The sequence below is a fragment of the Nomascus leucogenys genome, chromosome 9 (assembly GCF_006542625.1).
Source record: "Nomascus leucogenys isolate Asia chromosome 9, Asia_NLE_v1, whole genome shotgun sequence".
NCBI lineage: Eukaryota > Metazoa > Chordata > Mammalia > Primates > Hylobatidae > Nomascus > Nomascus leucogenys.
Genome location: NC_044389.1, coordinates 97922147 through 97939893, shown reverse-complemented (window position 1 = coordinate 97939893; position 17747 = coordinate 97922147). Strand labels below are relative to the sequence as shown.

At 41.7% G+C, this 17747-nt stretch overlaps 1 protein-coding gene across 1 annotated transcript in view; it reads right to left on the bottom strand.

Moving 5' to 3' along the window:
- Window positions 1-17747, bottom strand: part of ST8SIA6 (ST8 alpha-N-acetyl-neuraminide alpha-2,8-sialyltransferase 6) — a 122084-nt gene that overhangs the window by 9778 nt on the left and 94559 nt on the right. The window contains exon 5 of the mRNA XM_030818469.1: window positions 1248-1392. Coding sequence (XP_030674329.1) covers window positions 1248-1392 — 145 coding nt within the window. The remainder of the gene's footprint in view (window positions 1-1247; window positions 1393-17747) is intronic.

Here is a 17747-nt window from a genome sequence, read left to right as displayed (position 1 = left end):
AGCGGATGCAGTTCCCAGTTGCATACATAATTATCAGGCCTATATTAAGGTAATCCTTTCAAAGTGCCAAATGAGAGTAAAGTAGTTGCCGCTCCTCTGTTCTGGTCAGTCGAAAACATGGCAGACACTGGCAAAACCTGCATGGATGAATGAGTGAAAGGGCTCACTGTCAAACTTTCCAAGGCTTTCCCTGATAGAAAAGATAAATACTCTTTCCTTATCATCTTTTCAATCACTGGTCATTTCAGGGCATCATGAGAAAGCTTTATAAGTTACATTTTTGTGCCCTTTTTCTTCCAGAAAATTTACAGTATTTTTTTCTATCATTTTATATTTATTTCTCACTCATGCTCAGCAAGTTATTCTTCCTCTGAATCCTAATATAAAAAAAATTGGAACAATTTACATGAGCAACAAAAATTAGCTGAAAGAGGTCAAAGCTCCAACAAAAGAAAACTGTAAGAATCTCATATCCTACAGTTAGTATACTGCATATATAGAGGGATCCTATTTTGACCATCTTGATGTGGCCTAATTGTTTGTTAGTGGAATCATAGAAAGATGCTGGAGAGTGTATGTTTATAAGCAATGAGATGTTTATGTTCCTCAGAACCAAAACCTCCCCAAGTGTGGATTTGCATTAAGGGTCGAGTTTCTCCTTACTGTGTGAAGTGGTTTTATATCATATCATTACTCGTTTTTCTAATTTTAAGAATAGGTAGTGAGTGCATATATGTACTGGGAAATGTTCTAGGGGTTTGGGATATATCAGTGAACACAGCAGACAACAATCTCTATCTTATGTTGGGTACGTTTATTGACTATAAATTCTTACATATTTACTTCCCAAAGATGAGCCACATAAACACACCGTTCCTTGTGAAGGAATTGATTTAGTCACCACAACTGACAATTGGAAGAATCTTACTGGAGGTGAAAAATGGCCGTCTTCACGAGCCTCAGTAATTACTAAGCAGGGAGCCCAAGTGTCTCATCTCATTCAAAGAAGAGTCTGGAAGACTCAGGACTGGAAGAGCTTATCATTTAAGATATAAATAATCCTTCCCTACAGAGCCACACTGCATTCAAAATGGACCTTTTAAAAAATGGCCCACTATCCAAATTTTATACAACATAACAATGTGGTATTTTAATTGATTCCACCATAATTGTAAGTTACAGCTTAAAGTAAAAGAAAATTCACCTGGAATGGTAACACAAATAACCCACCACAAATCTTTACTCACCACTGGAAACATATGAAAAATGTTCTTCTTAATTGGGATTTCTTTTTTGCTTTCCACCTCGTAACTCATATTAGTCCCAACTGGAGTGTTATCCTGAGAAACAACAAAGTTTTGAACAGCATCACAGCAGGAAGCAAGTTTTGCTCTGCAAAGGAAAAGAATAAAAAGGAGGCCAAGGTATAGGATTAAGAAACCGAAAATACAGACCACATTGGACAATGCAAAAGAGGATTTTGCCAAACTGACTTTCAAAAAGAAGATAATTATGCACAAAGGTGACTTTGATTTTTGTCCTCCAGGCTTTACATCCCTTGAGGATTGGGACTGACTCTCCTTCTTTTCGTTCTTTTTTTGTCTTTTGTTTAATCTTATTTTGATTTCTTTTTTAGTTTTTTTTTTTTTTTTTATTTTACTTTAAATTCCAGGATACATATGCAGATGTGCAGGTTTGTTACATAGGTACATGGGTGCCATGGTCATTCGCTGCACCCATTAACCCATCATCTAGGTTTTAAGCTCCACATACATTAGGTATTTGTCCCAATGCTCTCCCTCTCCTTGCCAACAGGCACCAGTGTGAGATGTTCCCCTCCCTGTGTCCATGTGTTCTCATTGTTCAACTCCCACTTATAAGTGAGAACATGTGGTGTTTGGTTTTTTGTTCCTGTGTTAGTTTGATGAGGATGATGGCTTCCAGCTTCATCCATGTCCCTGCAAAGGACGTGATCTCATTCCTTTTTATGGCTGCATAGTATTCCATGGTGTATATGTACCACATTTTCTTTATCCAGTCTATCATTGATGGGCATTTGGGTTGGTTCCATGTCTTTGCTATTGTAAACAGTGCTACAATAAACATATGTGTACATGTGCCTTCATGGTAGAACGATTTATATTTCTTTGCCTATATACCTAGTAATAGGATTGCTGGGTCAAATGGTATTTCTGGTTCCAGATCTTTGAGGAACCATCACACTGTCTTCCACAATGGTTGAACTAATTTACACTCCCACCAACAGTGTAAAAGCATTCCTATTTCTCCACAGCCTCACCAGCATCTATTTCTTGAATTTATTTTTTTATTTTTTGAGATAGTCTTGCTCTGTCTCCCATGCTAGAGTACAGTGGCATGAACTCGGGTCACTGCAACCTCTGCCTCCTGGGTTCAGGCGATTCTCCTGCCTCAGCCTCCTGAGTAGCTGGGATTACAAGTGTGCACCACCCATGCCTGGCTAATTTTTTTAGTAGAGACAGGGTTTTACCATGTTGGCCAGGCTGGTCTCAAACTCCTGACCTCAAGTGATCTGCCTGCCTCAGCCTCCCAATGTGCTATTCCTTGACTTTTTAACAGTTGCCATTCTGACTGGCATGAGATGGTATTTCACTGTGGTTTTGATTTGCATTTCTCTAATGATCAGTGATGATGAGCTTTTCTTCTTATGTTTGTTGGCTGCATAAATGTCGTCTTTTGAGAAGTGTCTGTTCATATCCTTTGTCCACTTTTGATGGGGTTCTTTTTTTCTTGTAAATTTGCTTAAGTTCCTTGTAATCCTGGATATCAGACCTTTGTCAGATGGGTAGATTGCAAAAATCCCATTCTGTAGGTTGCCTGTTCATTCTGATGCTAGCTTCTTTTGCTGTGCAGAAGCTCTTTAGTTTAAAATCAATGTGCAAAAATTACAAGCATTTCTATACACCAACAACAGACAAGCAGAGAGCCAAATCATGAGTAAACTCCCATTCACAATTGCCACAAATAATAAAATACCTACGAATATAGTTTACAAGGAATGTGAAGGACCTTCGAGGGGAACTACAAATCACTGCTCAGGGAAATAAGAGAGGACACAAACAAATGGAAAAACATTCCATCCTCATGGATAGAAAGAATCAATATTGGGAAAACAGCCATACTGCCCAAAATAATTTATAGAGTCAATGCTATTCCCATCAAACTACCATTGACATTCTTCACAGAATTAGAAAAAACTACTTTAAATTTCATATGGGACCAGAAATGTGCCCATATAGCCAAGACAGTCCTAAGCAAAGAGAACAAAGCCGGAGGCATCATGCTGCCTGACTTCACACTATACTACAAGGCTACAGTAACGAAAACAGCATGGTACGGGTACCAAAACAGACAGATAGACCAATGGAACAGAACAGAGGCCTCAGAAATAGCACCATACATCTACAACCATCTGATCTTTGACAAACCTGACAAAAACAAGCAAAGGGGAAAGGATTCCCTATTTAATAAATGGTGCTGGGATAACTGGCTAGCCAGATGCAGAAAACGGAAACTGGACCCCTTCCTTACACCTTATACAAAAATTAACTCAAGGTGGATTAAAGACTTAAATGTAAAACCCAAAACCATAAAAACCCTAGAAGAAAATCTAGACAATACCATTTAGGACATAGGCATGGGCAAAGACTTCATGACAAAAACATTAAAAGCGATTGCAACAAAAGCGTTTTTTTTTTTTTTTTTGCAACAGAATCTTGCTCTGTCCCCCAGACTGGAGTGCAGCAGCACAATTTCAGCTCACTGCAAATTCTGCTTCCCAGGTTCAAGCAATTCTCCTGCTTCAGCCTCCTGAGTAGCTGGGACTAAAGGCACCTGCTACCATACCTGGCTAATTTTTGTATTTTTAGTAAAGACAGGGTCCAAACATATTGGCCAGGCTGGTCTTGAACTCCTGGCCTCAAGTGATCTGTGCCCTCAGCCTCCCAAAGTGTTGGGATTACAGGCGAGAGCCACTGCACCTGGTAGTTTTTTTTTTTTAATCTTACTAGACTTCTAACTGGCCCTGGATTGTAGCATGGTGACTTGGCAAGATAAATGCTAAAGCAGTTAAACATACTTATGTAGGGACCTTCTCACCAATAGAAAATACTCATGAATATAACATTTTTAAAAATACGAACTTTCTTCTGATGATGCTGTTATAACACTAAATACAAAAAAGAGAGGATTCATCGTAATGATTTTACAAAAATTATAAAATATAGAATTTAAGTTAAGAACAGTATCACAGTCACTAAAACAGTACATAATAATTTATTGTGAGACAAGTCCAATGAAAAAAAGAAATATCTAATACAGTGAATTTTTAAGTGGGGCGAATTTAAAGTTGCCATTCCTTATAGAAAGCCCAGCGAAGCATAAATTAATGCCAAGCTACATTTCAAAATGATTACCATGGAGTGAAACATTATTATTAGAATGTAGACCTAGGAAGTGCTTTCAAGGATCATCTGAGTTAACCCCCAACCTCTGGCAGGTGCATGTAGAATCACTTAGAATTCATATTTCATTTCTTTAATTCTCCAATGATGTAGATTCCTTAAAGTCTCTTGATAATTGTTCCAGGGTTTAATCAACCTTAAAGTCAAAGAGATTTCCGCATTTGCACAATGAAACTATGTTTTAATGTAAATCTATTTTCCTTGTTAGATTTTCATAGAATCTCCTTATGAAAATACTTCACGTACTTGGAAATGGAAATCAAGCAAAGCTTTAGCCTTTTTCAGTCTTGAAGAGTTTACAGAATTTTCTCTTCTCTCAGGTTTTCCTCACAGGACCAGTTTTTCATGATTTTAGTCATCTTGTTTCTCTTTAAACCTCAACTTATTTCTCCATATTACTTAAAAATCTGTATCCAAGCCAGATCCAGTCGTAAGACAAGAGTCAGTGAATATTCAGCAAGAAATGTTGATGGTAGTGAGTCATTAGAAATAGTCCTTCCTCAGCCCACACTTCTATTCTTGGTTTGGTCCTGCAGAGTAAGCTTCCAAACATGTTTCTACTGAATTTTGCCCTTTTGAAAAAATACAATGCTCTAATTTGTCAAGGTCATCTAAAATTTAGTCTTCTGAATTCCAATAATTCTCAAGTAAGGGTGATATCTGCACCTCAAAGTTAAGGTTTTTAACAATACTTCTTATCAGTTACCTTACATAAGTTAAAATATTCATTAAAATAGTATATCCTTCTTAATTGGATTCTGTCACCCACTTATAATTTCTTTTTGTATTTTATAACCTACCATTTAAAAAAGATGGTTCATGGAGATTAACAAAAGAGAAAAAATGAAAATGAAGTGGTGTGTAGTCAAAAACATGAAACTACGTAGTTTTTAATTATACATTTAATTTGATAAAAATTTGTGTGACATATTGCAAATTCAGAAATTCTTACGCATATATAATTTTTAATGGCACTTTTATCCAGCATTTTGAGAAAAAGCAACATAATAAATTCTCGTTTACCTTTGGCAAACAATTTCTCTAAGGATATTCAGTGCCTACAAGAATATTGCATCACCAAAAATACTAAATCAGATTTCCCCTTATGCTTTTTAAAACATTAATAGAGTTTTTGCTGAATTTTTTTTTTTTTTTTTTTTAGATAGAGTCTCACTGTGTTGCCCTGGCTGGAGTGCAGTGGTGGGATCTCGGCTCCCTGCAACCTCTATCTCCTGTGTTGAAGCAATTCTCCTACCTCAGTCTCCCGAGTAGCTGGGACTACAGTCGTGCACCGACATGTCCGGCGTATGTTTTGTATTTTTAGTAGAAATGGGGTTTTACCACGTTGAGCAGGCTGGTCTCGAACTTCTGGCCTCAAGTGATTTGCCCGCCTCAGCCTCCCAAAGTGCTGGAATTACAGGCCTGAGCCACCGCACCGGGCCTTTTTCTGAAATTATGTATTTTAAATATCATATAAAATTTCCAAACCTATAGGAAAGTTAAAAGAACTGGACAATAAGCACTTGAATAACCAGCAGCTAGATTTGACAATTAACTTTTCACTATATTTGCCTTATTGTGTATCTGTCCATTAATCCAATTTTATAGTTGTACTTGTTGCAATTCAAGGTAAATTATAGATCTGAGTGTATGTCACCTTCAAACACTTCCTATCTCCAGACCCTACGCCAAGCCCCAGAAGACACTTTTTTGATGATTTTTCACCACAGATTCGTTTTTCCTGTTCTAGTACATGAACAGAATTATATCACATGTATGCTTTTTTTTTTTTTTTTTAAGATGGAGTCTCACTATGTCACCCAGGTTGAAGTACAGTGGCCAGATCTCAGCTCACTGCAACCTCCACCTCCCAGGTTCAAGTGATTCTCCTGCTTCAGCCTCCCGAGTAGCTGGGATTACAGGCGCCCACCACCATACCCAACTAGTTTTTATATTTTTAGTAGAGACGGGGTTTCACCATGTTGGCCAGGCTCGTCTCGAACTCCTGACCTTGGGTGATCTGCCCCCCTCGGCCTCCAAAAGTGCTGGGATTACACATGCGGTCCACCATGCCTGGCCCACATGTGTGCTTTTATGTATGACTTCTTTCACTCAGCCTAAATGTGTTTTGAGATTCATATATGCTATCATATGACATGGTTTGGGTCTGTGTCCTCATCCAAACCTCATGACGAATTGTAATCCCGTGTTGGAGGAGGGGCCTGGTGGGAGGTGACTGGATCATGGGGGTGGATTTCCCCCTAGCTGTTCTCATGACAGTGACTGAGTTCTCATGAGATCTGGTTGTTTTAAAGTGTGTAGCACCTCCCCCTTCTCTCTCTTCCTCCTGCTCTGGCCGTTTAAGATGTGACTGCCTCTTCTTTGTCTTCCGCCATGATTATAAGTTTCCTGAGGCCTCCCCAGCCATGATTCCTGTGCAGCCTGCAGAACCGTGAGCCAATTAAATCTCCTTTCCTTATAAATTACCCCATCTCAGGTATTTCTTTAGAGCAGTGCAAGAACAGACTAATACACCTTGTGTAGCAGCAGATTGTTCTTTATTGCTGGAGTAGTATTCCATGGTATGGATGTACCAGAGTTGGTTTAGCCATCCCCCTTGCAACTTTTGAAGATCTCACTATCAAAAATCAACATTCAATCATTCAACCCCAAAGCACTAGTTATAATCTCCCAGGAAAAATATCAGAATTATAATCTAAGATGTCACAGGCTAAGGGGATTTTCCAGCTTTTGTGTGCAGTGGCGGAGTGATAAGCATATGCTCTTTGTCACTTTCCAGCTCATCCATGTGACAGAGAGTAAGAGCCAGTGTTGGTATAAAGCTGCGCTGCTTACAACAAACAAAACAAAATGGAATTTTTATCTCTATTACGCTATTTCCCATCACCCCTAAAGTCAGAGTCAGTTCTGATCTTGGGTGACTCTAAAGTCAACTAGACATGTTCACAATAATGGGTACGGCTGTTGCTCCCTTGTTGGGTAAAAAGAAGAGGATACATTAAGAAATGGAGGACACTGTGGGTATTCATCAGAAATCCTGCCATTTCCATGACATCTCAGTTGTCTATAATGTAAGGTTTCACCTTCCATGGCAGTAAATATCCCCACCAGATTAGTAGGCACAAGGCTTAACCCGGTAAAACACTGTATACTTTTGCCATTACCCCCACCCGATTTCCACAGCACACAAGGAGGCAGAAAATACTATTATTCCTTTTTTTTTTTTTTTTTTTTTGAGACGGAGTTTTGCTCTTCCTGCCCAGGCTGGAGTGCAATGGCACAATCTCAGCTCACCACAACCTCCGTCTCCCGGGTTCAGGTGATTCTCCTGCCTCAGCCTCCCAAGTAGCTGGGATTACAGGCATGCGCCACCACACCTGAACTAATTTTGTATTTTTAGTAGAGAAGGGGTTTCTCCATGTTGGTCAGGCTGGTCTCGAACTCCCGACCTCAGGTGATCTGCCCGCCTCGGCCTCCCAAAGTGTTGGGATTACAGGAGTGAGCCACCGTGCCCGGCTATTATTCCCATTTTAAAGATGAGAAAATTGGGGTTGAGATAGGGTAAGTTATATGACCAAAGCATACAGTTTGTAAACAACTCAAACCTTTGTGTTTTGACATTCACTTCTCTACAGTTTACACTAGAGTGTGTTGTAATTGGGGAAACATCATTATCTAAGCCTCTTCCCCTTGGATGCTTCCCAAAATGGTACCACCATAGCATAGGTAGTTGTTCCCAAAGTAGGGCTGGTAGCATCTTGCTGAAAACCTACCTAGACTCAATTCAAAGGCTACCATACAGTGTACATATAAATGCTTCAAAGCCTGTATAACTGAGACATTTGAGGCTCTCCTTTTACGTGGAAGATGTATAAGCTGCCCTACGGGAGCAGGATTATCAGGTGACCCGAACAATGCGCCCTAAAATAAATTGAAAAGAAGCCTCTGGCTTGATAAGAGTCTAACCCTTGCTGCGTTCTACCTTCAGCAATTTCTTCCATGCAACCCAGGTTCAAAAGAGAATACACTGCTCATCCATGTGGCATCCCCCAAAGAAACAATTGAGACTTTCTGTACTGCACCGAGTTCTAGAATTCAGGAGAGTTCATACACTCTGAAAAATGCTTAACTTTCAAGGAGTAGGTTGGTTCTGGGAGAATCTGACTTAATGCTTTTCACCTGGATCTATAAAGATAAAATCGAAAATCTGCAAAATCACCTTTGCATCCAGATGTCAAATCATCTTTGCATTACAAATTCCTTTTGAGAAAGGATCTTTATTAAAATTGTAAAAATTCCTTTTTTTTTTTCACTGTAGGTGCTATTTTCTTTTTCTGTTTCTTTTGTTTGTTTGTTTTTATTTGTTTCAAGTCTCAGGTCAAAATTCTTCTTCAGTTCTAAATGCAGTGCTTCCTGGATTTCCATGAAGTGTTAACAACTACTTAAGGCTTACAGTTCACAGACCGAGGCTAACGACCTGAAGGCGCAAACCCATGGCTCCCAGGCACCTCTTCTGTTTATTAAACTCTGAGCCTCTCTAATGAGATGTGAAAAAGTTCCCATAAGGTAGAGGCTGCAGGCACTTTCCGGGTATTGATAAAGAGCTACCTTTCCAGAATTCATTCTCTGTGATTCTAATGAGGGTCCTAGGAAAAAGAGTTTTAAAATGTAAGCACAGCAGAAAGTCAAAGGATTTATTTACCATCCAAACCATTTCTAAAACGGCCACATTTCTTTCTCTTCACGAAAACATAATATACATAGGCCAACAATCCAGCACTTGCCTCTCTCCTGTTGATGCCCCCTTTTTTGCCTCTCTTCTTGCCTCATGTGACGTGTAATTCATGGATTGACCAATAATAACAATAACCAACATTTAGTGCATTCTCACTGCATGCTAAATATTTTACGTAGATCATTTCACTTAAACCCTACAATAGCCCTACAAAATCGATGCAATTAATATTCTCATTTTACAGATGAGGATAACTTAGGATCATAAAGTTAAGAAGGTCACATATGACACATTCATTCACTCATTCATATTTATTTAGCACCTATTAAATATTGAGCTCTATGAGAAGTGCTGGCTACACGTTGGTCAATAAATTAAGCATTGTCTCTGCCTTTATAGTGTTTGTGATCCAGTAGGAAAGAAAATAAAAAGGTTTAGAAAGATGACCTGTAAGGCAGTAAGTAGCAAAGCAAAGATTCAAACCCAGAATTCAAACTACTCCTCTCAAAGCCACTGCCAGGGCTTGCACTGCAAAGAAGTGTTAAATACAGTGAGTTCTAAGTTTCTCTTCAAAGAATCAGTATGTCGGTATGTTCAGTTCTTTGTTCTCCATTTTAAAGTTTAACTTCCTCATTCTCTTCGTCTCCTTGCCCCTAGTTTCAGTAAACAACCTTCCCACCGGTTCTAATCAGTAGTTCACATCTGTTCCCCTGGTCACCTGCTCCGTCCTGGGTCACTCCTGGTCACCTGCTCCATCTTGAGTCACCCCTGGTCACCTGCTCCATCCTGAGTCACCCCTGGTCACCTGCTCCGTCCTGAGTCACCCCTGGTCACCTGCTCTGACCTGTGTCACCTTTAGTCACCTGTTCCGTAACTGTCTTTCCTGCCAAAACTGCTCACCCTGCCACTCTGGCTCATACCCCTGCTCTCTTTAAAACAGCCAATCGGAATTAGCTTAGACTGTGAGGTCCAACCCTAGCCAATAGGGGAATGTCACAGCAGTAGGAGCTACCTGTGTCAGGGATAAGAACCCCTTCCCCTCCCTTGTTCAGGTGTGCTCTCGCCATTGCTCCCTTCATGAGACACGCCCTTCTGTAGAAGTAAAATTGCCTTGCTGAGAAAATTTATGTTGGAGTGCTATTTTTTTTGCAGCAACGAAAATTTATTTCCAACAAAACCATGGTGTGCAATGGGGAAAATTAAAATGTTCTTATCTGAGCCACTGTATCTTACAACCCAAAATATTTTTCTAGATTTCTCAAGTTCGTATTTGGAAGAACTTCTTTAAAAAACAATAAAAGAGCTTTCTGGGCTCAAGGGGTCTTTCCATTGCTGTCACTTAGTGTAGAAGACCCACCCCCTGCACCCCAGCTGCCCAGCCTCCACACACAGTCTTCATGTCCCAGTGACTGCTCTAGACTTTGCAGGAGTCTGTGTGTTTGCCTGTGGGCTTGTGTTGTGCAGCTATGGGAGGCAAGGCCTGGACAAGGTGAAAGAGAAAGAATACTTTGGTGTTACAGATTGAGAACAAGTTAGAGGCCATTGAAGGCAAGAAGATTTACAGGCTTTCACTTGACTTTCTAGAACCCAGCAGGGTGCATTGGCTTTCCAAAATTCAAGTGTGATCTGAAATTGTATATTTAAAGGAATCATGGCTACAAAGGGAAGAGAGAGATACATACTACTCTATAATGTTCAAAACCACGCCTAGTGTGCTTGGGTCTGTTGTGGAAGCTTACTTTCAAGGGCAATTGACAAACCAGGGCCTGTCTGGAAGGAACAGATTGAAATCCATGGTAGATGAAGAACTAATAACATCCCAGCTGGGGAAGAGCAGATTCGGGGGATTCAACAGCTCTTTTCAAATATTTTAAGGACCATAAGGTAAAGGAATAATTAGATTTAACTTCTGTAGCTTCAAGATATAGAATGAGGACTGATATGGAGTGAATGCTTGTGTCTCCACAAAATAAATATGTTGAAACCCAAAGCCCCAGTGTGATGGTATTAGGAGGTGAGGTCTTTGGGAAGTGATTAGGGTCATGAAGGTGGAGCTCTGATGAATGTGAGGTTAGAGTAAGAAGCTGGGGCTAGGTGCAGTGGCTTATGCCTGTAATTCCAGCACTTTGGGAGGCCGAGGCGGGCAGATCACAAGGTTTAAGAGTTCGAGACCAGCCTGGCCAACAAGGTGAAACCCTGATGTCTACTAAAAATACAAAAAATTAGCCAGGTGTGGTGGCAGGCACCTGTAATCCCAGCTACTTGGGAGGCCGAAGCAAGAGAATCACTTGAACCTAGGAGGCAGAGGTTGCAGTAAGTGGAGACCACACTACTGCACTCCAGCCTGGGCAACAGAGCAAGACTCCATGTCAAAAAAAAAGAAAGAAAAAAAAAAGAAGAAGCTGGCTCTCTATAACCCAGAAGAGGGCCCTCACCAGAGCTTGCCAGAACCATGCTGGCATCCTGATCTTATACTTCACAGCCTCCAGAACTGTGAGAAATAAATGTGAGTTGTTAAAGCCACCCTGTCTATGGCATTTGGTGATAGCAGCTCAAGCTGACTGAGACAAAGACCGATACATAGAGCAATTCAGCCCACATTCACTGAGCAGCCAGCAGCGATGTCCATGGCCCAAGGTTGTGGTATTACAATTTGCAAAGTATTAACTATAGATATGAATAAAACATGGATGGGCCTTGCCCTCTGGAAGCTTAAGTGTATTAAGAGAGACAGACACAAAGCATCACTGGCATTTAAGTATCATTTCACTATAATATGAGGCTATGAGAGCGGCACAGGGGAGGGGCACTTAACCAATCTGGGAGTTAGGGGAGGTTTTGTGATGGAGCTGTTAACACAGAACCCAGCGCACAGGAGGCACTTGATCAATATTTCCTCATTGAATGAATAAACTTGTGTTTGAAGATAATTCTTTGGGTCGTATAGGATGGATAGCAGTGGAAGATCAGAGGGAGGAAAGCCAGCTGGGACATGGCTGCGAGGTTTTTACTAGAGTCACCTAATTAAAGATTAAAAGGGCCTACATGAAACAAGTAATTTTAAAGTTGAAAAGAAGAGGAAGGAGACTTGAGATGTATTTAGTAGGTGGAAAGAACAGCCTGGGCACAGTGGCTCATGCCTCTAATCCCAGCACTTTGGGAGGCCAAGGCGGATGGATCACGAGTTCAGAAGTTTGAGACCAGCCTGGCCAACATGGTGAAAACCCCTCTCTACTAAAAATACAAAAATCAGCCGGGTGTGGTGGCGGGTACCTGTAGTCCCAGCTGCTCAGGAGGCTGAGGTGGGAGGGTCGCTTGAGCCCAGGAGACGGAGGCTGCAGTGAGCTGAGATCGCGCCACCATGCTCCAGCCTGGGCGACAGAGACACCCTCTCAAAAAATAAAAATAAATAAGAATGACAAAGGCAGCAGGGCGTTATGATAATGGCTCAATATGAGACGCTCTTCTTGGTCTTCCCCTAAACCTCAGTACTCCCAGAGGAAAGCATTCTTTTCACAAATATTCATCAAGGGCATCCAAGGTGCCTTGCGCTGTGCTAGGTTCTGGGGATATGCCAAGGAACGACCCAGACCCCCAGCCTGTCCTCTTCTTGCTCCTGGGACAGCACAATGTAGATGAGAAGCAGAAGGTGGAAGAAGCCTCTGAACAAGGTAACAAAGATGAACAACGGTTGTTAACTATGGTCCAGAAAGAAAGGTCAGCAAGATAAGGGAATCTTTTCTCTACAAAGGGTCACTGAACCACAGGAAGAAAAATCAATAGGTGGTTGTGCAAGCAAAGAACAATTTGATTACCGCTTAGGGAGCCATAGAAAATATTGTATTCATAAGCTCATAAATGTTTGAAAAGGGAATAGAAAACTATTTAATGAGCTCAGAAAATGGTTTCTAAATTTCAGCTCTGATGTTATTGGTACCTGCAGAAGAGAGGTGGAGAGGTTAAAGAGAAAGAGCAAACTAAGACTGCAGAAACCAAGGGAAAAAAAGAAGAAGAAACAGGTGAACATTGCACGAAACAGAGGAGGAAAGTGAAGTAATGGACACATGAAATAAAACACAGAAATAGAGCCCTGAGAAAAACAGAAGAGATGAAGACAGAAGGCAAAAGACAGTCACCCACAGAAACCAAGGATATAGAGCCACATGAAATAGACAGATAGAAATGCAAATACGTGATCACAGAGGAGCAGTTTTACACAGGCAGAACGTTCCACAGAAAGTGCCAGGAAAAAGAGACACCAGACAGTGGCTCAGATAGGAGTGTAAAACAGGGAAACGTGTGTTTAAAGCTCGTGTCTATAGATGCATAAATAATAATAATAGATACATGCATGGCTTTTACTGTCTCAAGCACTCTTCCAAGCACTTTATATATTATTTAATCCTTAAAAGAGCCTTATGAGGGAAGCACTATTATCATCACTGTTGTTGTCCCCATTTTTCAGATGTAGAAGCTGGGTCACAGTGGTGAAGTTACTTGCCTGAGGTCACACAGCTAGCTACTGACATGACTGAGACTTGGACACAGGCAGTCTAGTCTTAATAGCTGTGTGCTCTTAATACTGCCCTATATCCCTCTAATTGTTGTCTAATATATGCACAAATAAACCATGGCAAAGATGCGCAGAGGGGGAAAAGTCAAGAAGAAAGCCCACACAGTCACTGTCACAAGACATGAATAAACTCTGTTGTATTAGTAAGTTTTCACGCTGCTAATAAAGACATACCAGAGACTGGGTAATTTATAAAGAAAGGAAGTTTAATGGATTCACAGTTCCACATGGCTGGGGAGGCCTCCCAGTCCTGGCAGAGGGCAAGGAGGAGCAAAGCCACATCTCACATGGGGGCAGGCAAAGAAAGAACGAGAGCCAAGTGAAACCACTTGGGTCTCTTTTCTTGTAAAACCATCAGATCTCATGAGATTTGTTCTCTACCATGAGAACAGTATGGGGGAAACCACCCCAGTGATTCAATTATCTCCCACTGGGTCCCTCCCACAACATATGGGCATTAGGGGAGCTACAATTCAAGATGAGATTTGAGTGAGGACACCACCAAACCACATCATCTGTCCTTCATGGGAAAATATCTACATCTTCAGAAATTTTGGAAATTGTGACTAAATATTCTTAAGCTGTGCTGAATGTTCACAGCTATATGCATAATAAAAGAGGGAAACAGTGTCCAAATCCCTCCCTCGCAAGGGCCAGGGAAGACCCAGCCTGATACAGGTTAAGGGGCTGCAGGTTAGAAACTGGAGTGCATGGAGTCAAGGCTAAGGGTGAAAATTCCTGCCCAGGCAACAGATTGCTTGGGGCTGGGTGAACCAAGACAAACTCCTGCCAAAAAAGATAGGATGGAAATACTCAGAAGAACAAATATAATTCACGTGGACATGAGTGGATAAACAAATCAAGCACTTACTACTATTCTTACTACTAGGAATGTAACAGAAAAAAAGACAGAGAATATCCCATGGAGAACTCTTAGCTAGTGGGAGACAGAAAACAGCAAACAATTAGAACATGGTGCCATCTGTCTACACTGCAACAGGAGGAGGAGGAGGGAAGAGCTGGGCTAGACCAGGCCTACTATATACCTCTGAGGCTTCACAGAAGGAGCTGGGAGGGGTGAGACTGCAGCACAAAGGCCCACTTCCTCTTGTGACAACAGTGGACCTTTGAGACTGAGATGCCTGGAACACTTCAGGTGCTGCTCTGAGTGGGACAATCCACTCCCTAATCTTGTGTTTATATTTTGCTTGTTCCGTAATTAAAGCAAAGTACAAGCAAGTTTGGCTGAGTCCAAATCCACAATCATGCAAGCCCAAGGAACTGGGCCAGCCATGGCGTCAAGAGCACATTGGAAGGTACCCAAGCCACCTAAAGTCTGGGGACTCAGCTCCCCAGAAGACACAAAACTTAAGCTGAAAACTTAAACAGAACTAGCCAGGTGAGGCAGGGGAAGGAGATGGAGGGGTAAAGACTGAGAAGCAGGAAGGAGGGAATGTGAAAGCCTGGAGAAGAGAGAGAGAGCATAGAATGTGCAAAATTCTGAAAGAAATCCTGTGTGGCTTGGCAGATGGAGAACTAGGTGGAGAATGCTGGAGAACTGTAGCAAGAGTCTTACAGGCATCACAAAATCAACAATGTGGCTTTCTTCTATGGGAAAGGGCAAAGCATTGAAGGTTCTTAGTTATGGAAGTGACACATGGGATATGCATTTTAGGATGTGCACCCTGCCTTCAGTGAGGATAGATTAGTGGGTCTGCAAAAAGATCCCACTAATCAGTTAGAAGGATAGGCAATGACCCAGTGTTGCAGTGGCCACCATCAACTCTTTCTCTCCCTACATGCACATGACAAGAAATGAAACCTAAAATTCCTCCGCTTGAATCAGGGCTGGCCTTAGAAAGTACTTGAACCAGTAGAATGCGGCAGAAGAAGTGACATTCTGGGATTTCCAATGCTAGGTCATAGAAAGTGTTGTGGCTTCTACCTGGATCTCTTGGAACGTTCATTCTCTGGACACTTCCCCAAGGAAACCAGCCATTCCCCCAAGGAATTGAGCCTTCTTGAGCTGCAAGAAGCTCAAGTCACATATGGAGGCTCCTTTGAAGATCCTGTAGATGGCAGCTCTAGCTGAATTCCTAGTAAGCAGTCAGTGATAACTTAACTGACATGTGAGTGTCACATCTTGGATGTCCAAATCAGGCGAGCTCTCAGATGACTCCAGTGGACTACAACCCTAAGAAAGCCCTCCATTAAGAGTTGCCTGGGCTGGGCGTGGTGGCTCACATCTGTAATCCCAACACTTTGCTGAGGTGGCAGGATGGCTTGAGCCCAGGAGTTAGTTGCCCAGGCAACATAGGGAAACCCCATCTTTACAACAATTTCAAAAATTAGCTGGGCTTGGTGACGTGCTCCTGTAGTCCCAGCTACTCAGGAGGCTGAGGCAGGATTGCTTGATCACAGGAGGTCAAGGTTGCAGTGAGCTGTGATGGTGCCACTGCACACCAGTATGGGTGACAGAGTGAGATCCTGTCTCAAAAACAGTAACAACAACAACAAAAGAATTCCCCAGCTGAGCCCAGGCAGCCCACGGAACTGAGAGAGAATATGAAATCACTGTTTTAAGCCATCAGTTTGGGGGCAGTTTACTATGCAGCAATAGATAACCAACATGCCAGTTAAGAGAGAACAATAGCTATGTATGTCTGGGCTCTCCAGAAAAATGGAATCAACAGTCTATCTATCATCTATCTATTTATCTTAGCTATCTATGTATGTATCTATGTATCTTTGTATCTATGTAGGTATCTATCTATCTATCGAGACTTAAGAATTGGTCCACACAATCGCAAGGGCTAGCACATCTAAAATGTGTAGGGTAAGCCTGCAGGTTGGACATCCAGGCAGGAGTTGATTCTGCAGTCTTGAAGCAGAACAACCTCTTCTCTGGGACACCTCAGTTTTTTGCTCTTAAGGCCTTTAATTGATTGGGATGAGACCCACCCACATCATCAACAGTTAAGTGCCTTTACTTAATGTCAATCGATTGTTGACATTAACCACATCTACAGAATACCTCACGGCAACACTTAGATTAGCATTTGATTAAATAACTGGGTACTATAGCCTAGCCAAGTAGACACATAAAATTAGCCATCCCAGTAACCCAGACCAGAGATGGGTGGTGAGATTGCAAAAAGATAGATTTAAAACATATTTAGGGTGTGAGACGTTAGCAAAAGTTTGGCGATGGACTAGAAATGGGCACTGAAGTAGAAGACGGCAAGGACCACGCAGGAGTTTCTGATTCAGGCCACAGGGAGAAGGATGCTGACTTCTCTGACACACAGAGTAGCGTAAACGGGAGGGGAGAGGGCAATGATGATAATGAAGGTGGTGACGTGTTGTGGTTTTATTTCATGCTAAGACTTGTAAAGAAAAAAAAATGGGATCACGTTGCAGAATCGGAGTGAGATTGTGAAAAAGCAGGACTGTGAAATCTTTGGAAAGAAGTAAGGGGGGGCACCCATCTGGCTGCCTTCAGGTGCCTTTACAGTGAGCATAAAGCTGTGACAGAAGTGACTTGCAAGGAGCCCCCCGGGGGTCTAATTGCATGAGTGTCCTTTGTCTGCCAAAGCGGGTGGATCATGAGGTCAGGAGATCGAGACCATCCTGGCTAACACAGTGAAACCCTGTCTCTACTAAAAATACAAAAAATTAGCTGGGCGTGGTGGCACGCACCTGTAGTCCCAGCTACTCGGGAGGCTGAGGCAGGAGAATCGCTTGAACCCGGGAGAAGGAGGTTGCAGTGAGCCGAGATTGCGCCACTACACTCCAGCCTGGGCGACAGGGTGACGTCTCAAAAAAAAGAAAAAAAAGCCGATTGTGAATTGCTAAGTGTGAAAAACACAAGTTCTAAAAATACAAAATCAACAGTTAAGGTGACTGTTAAGAATTC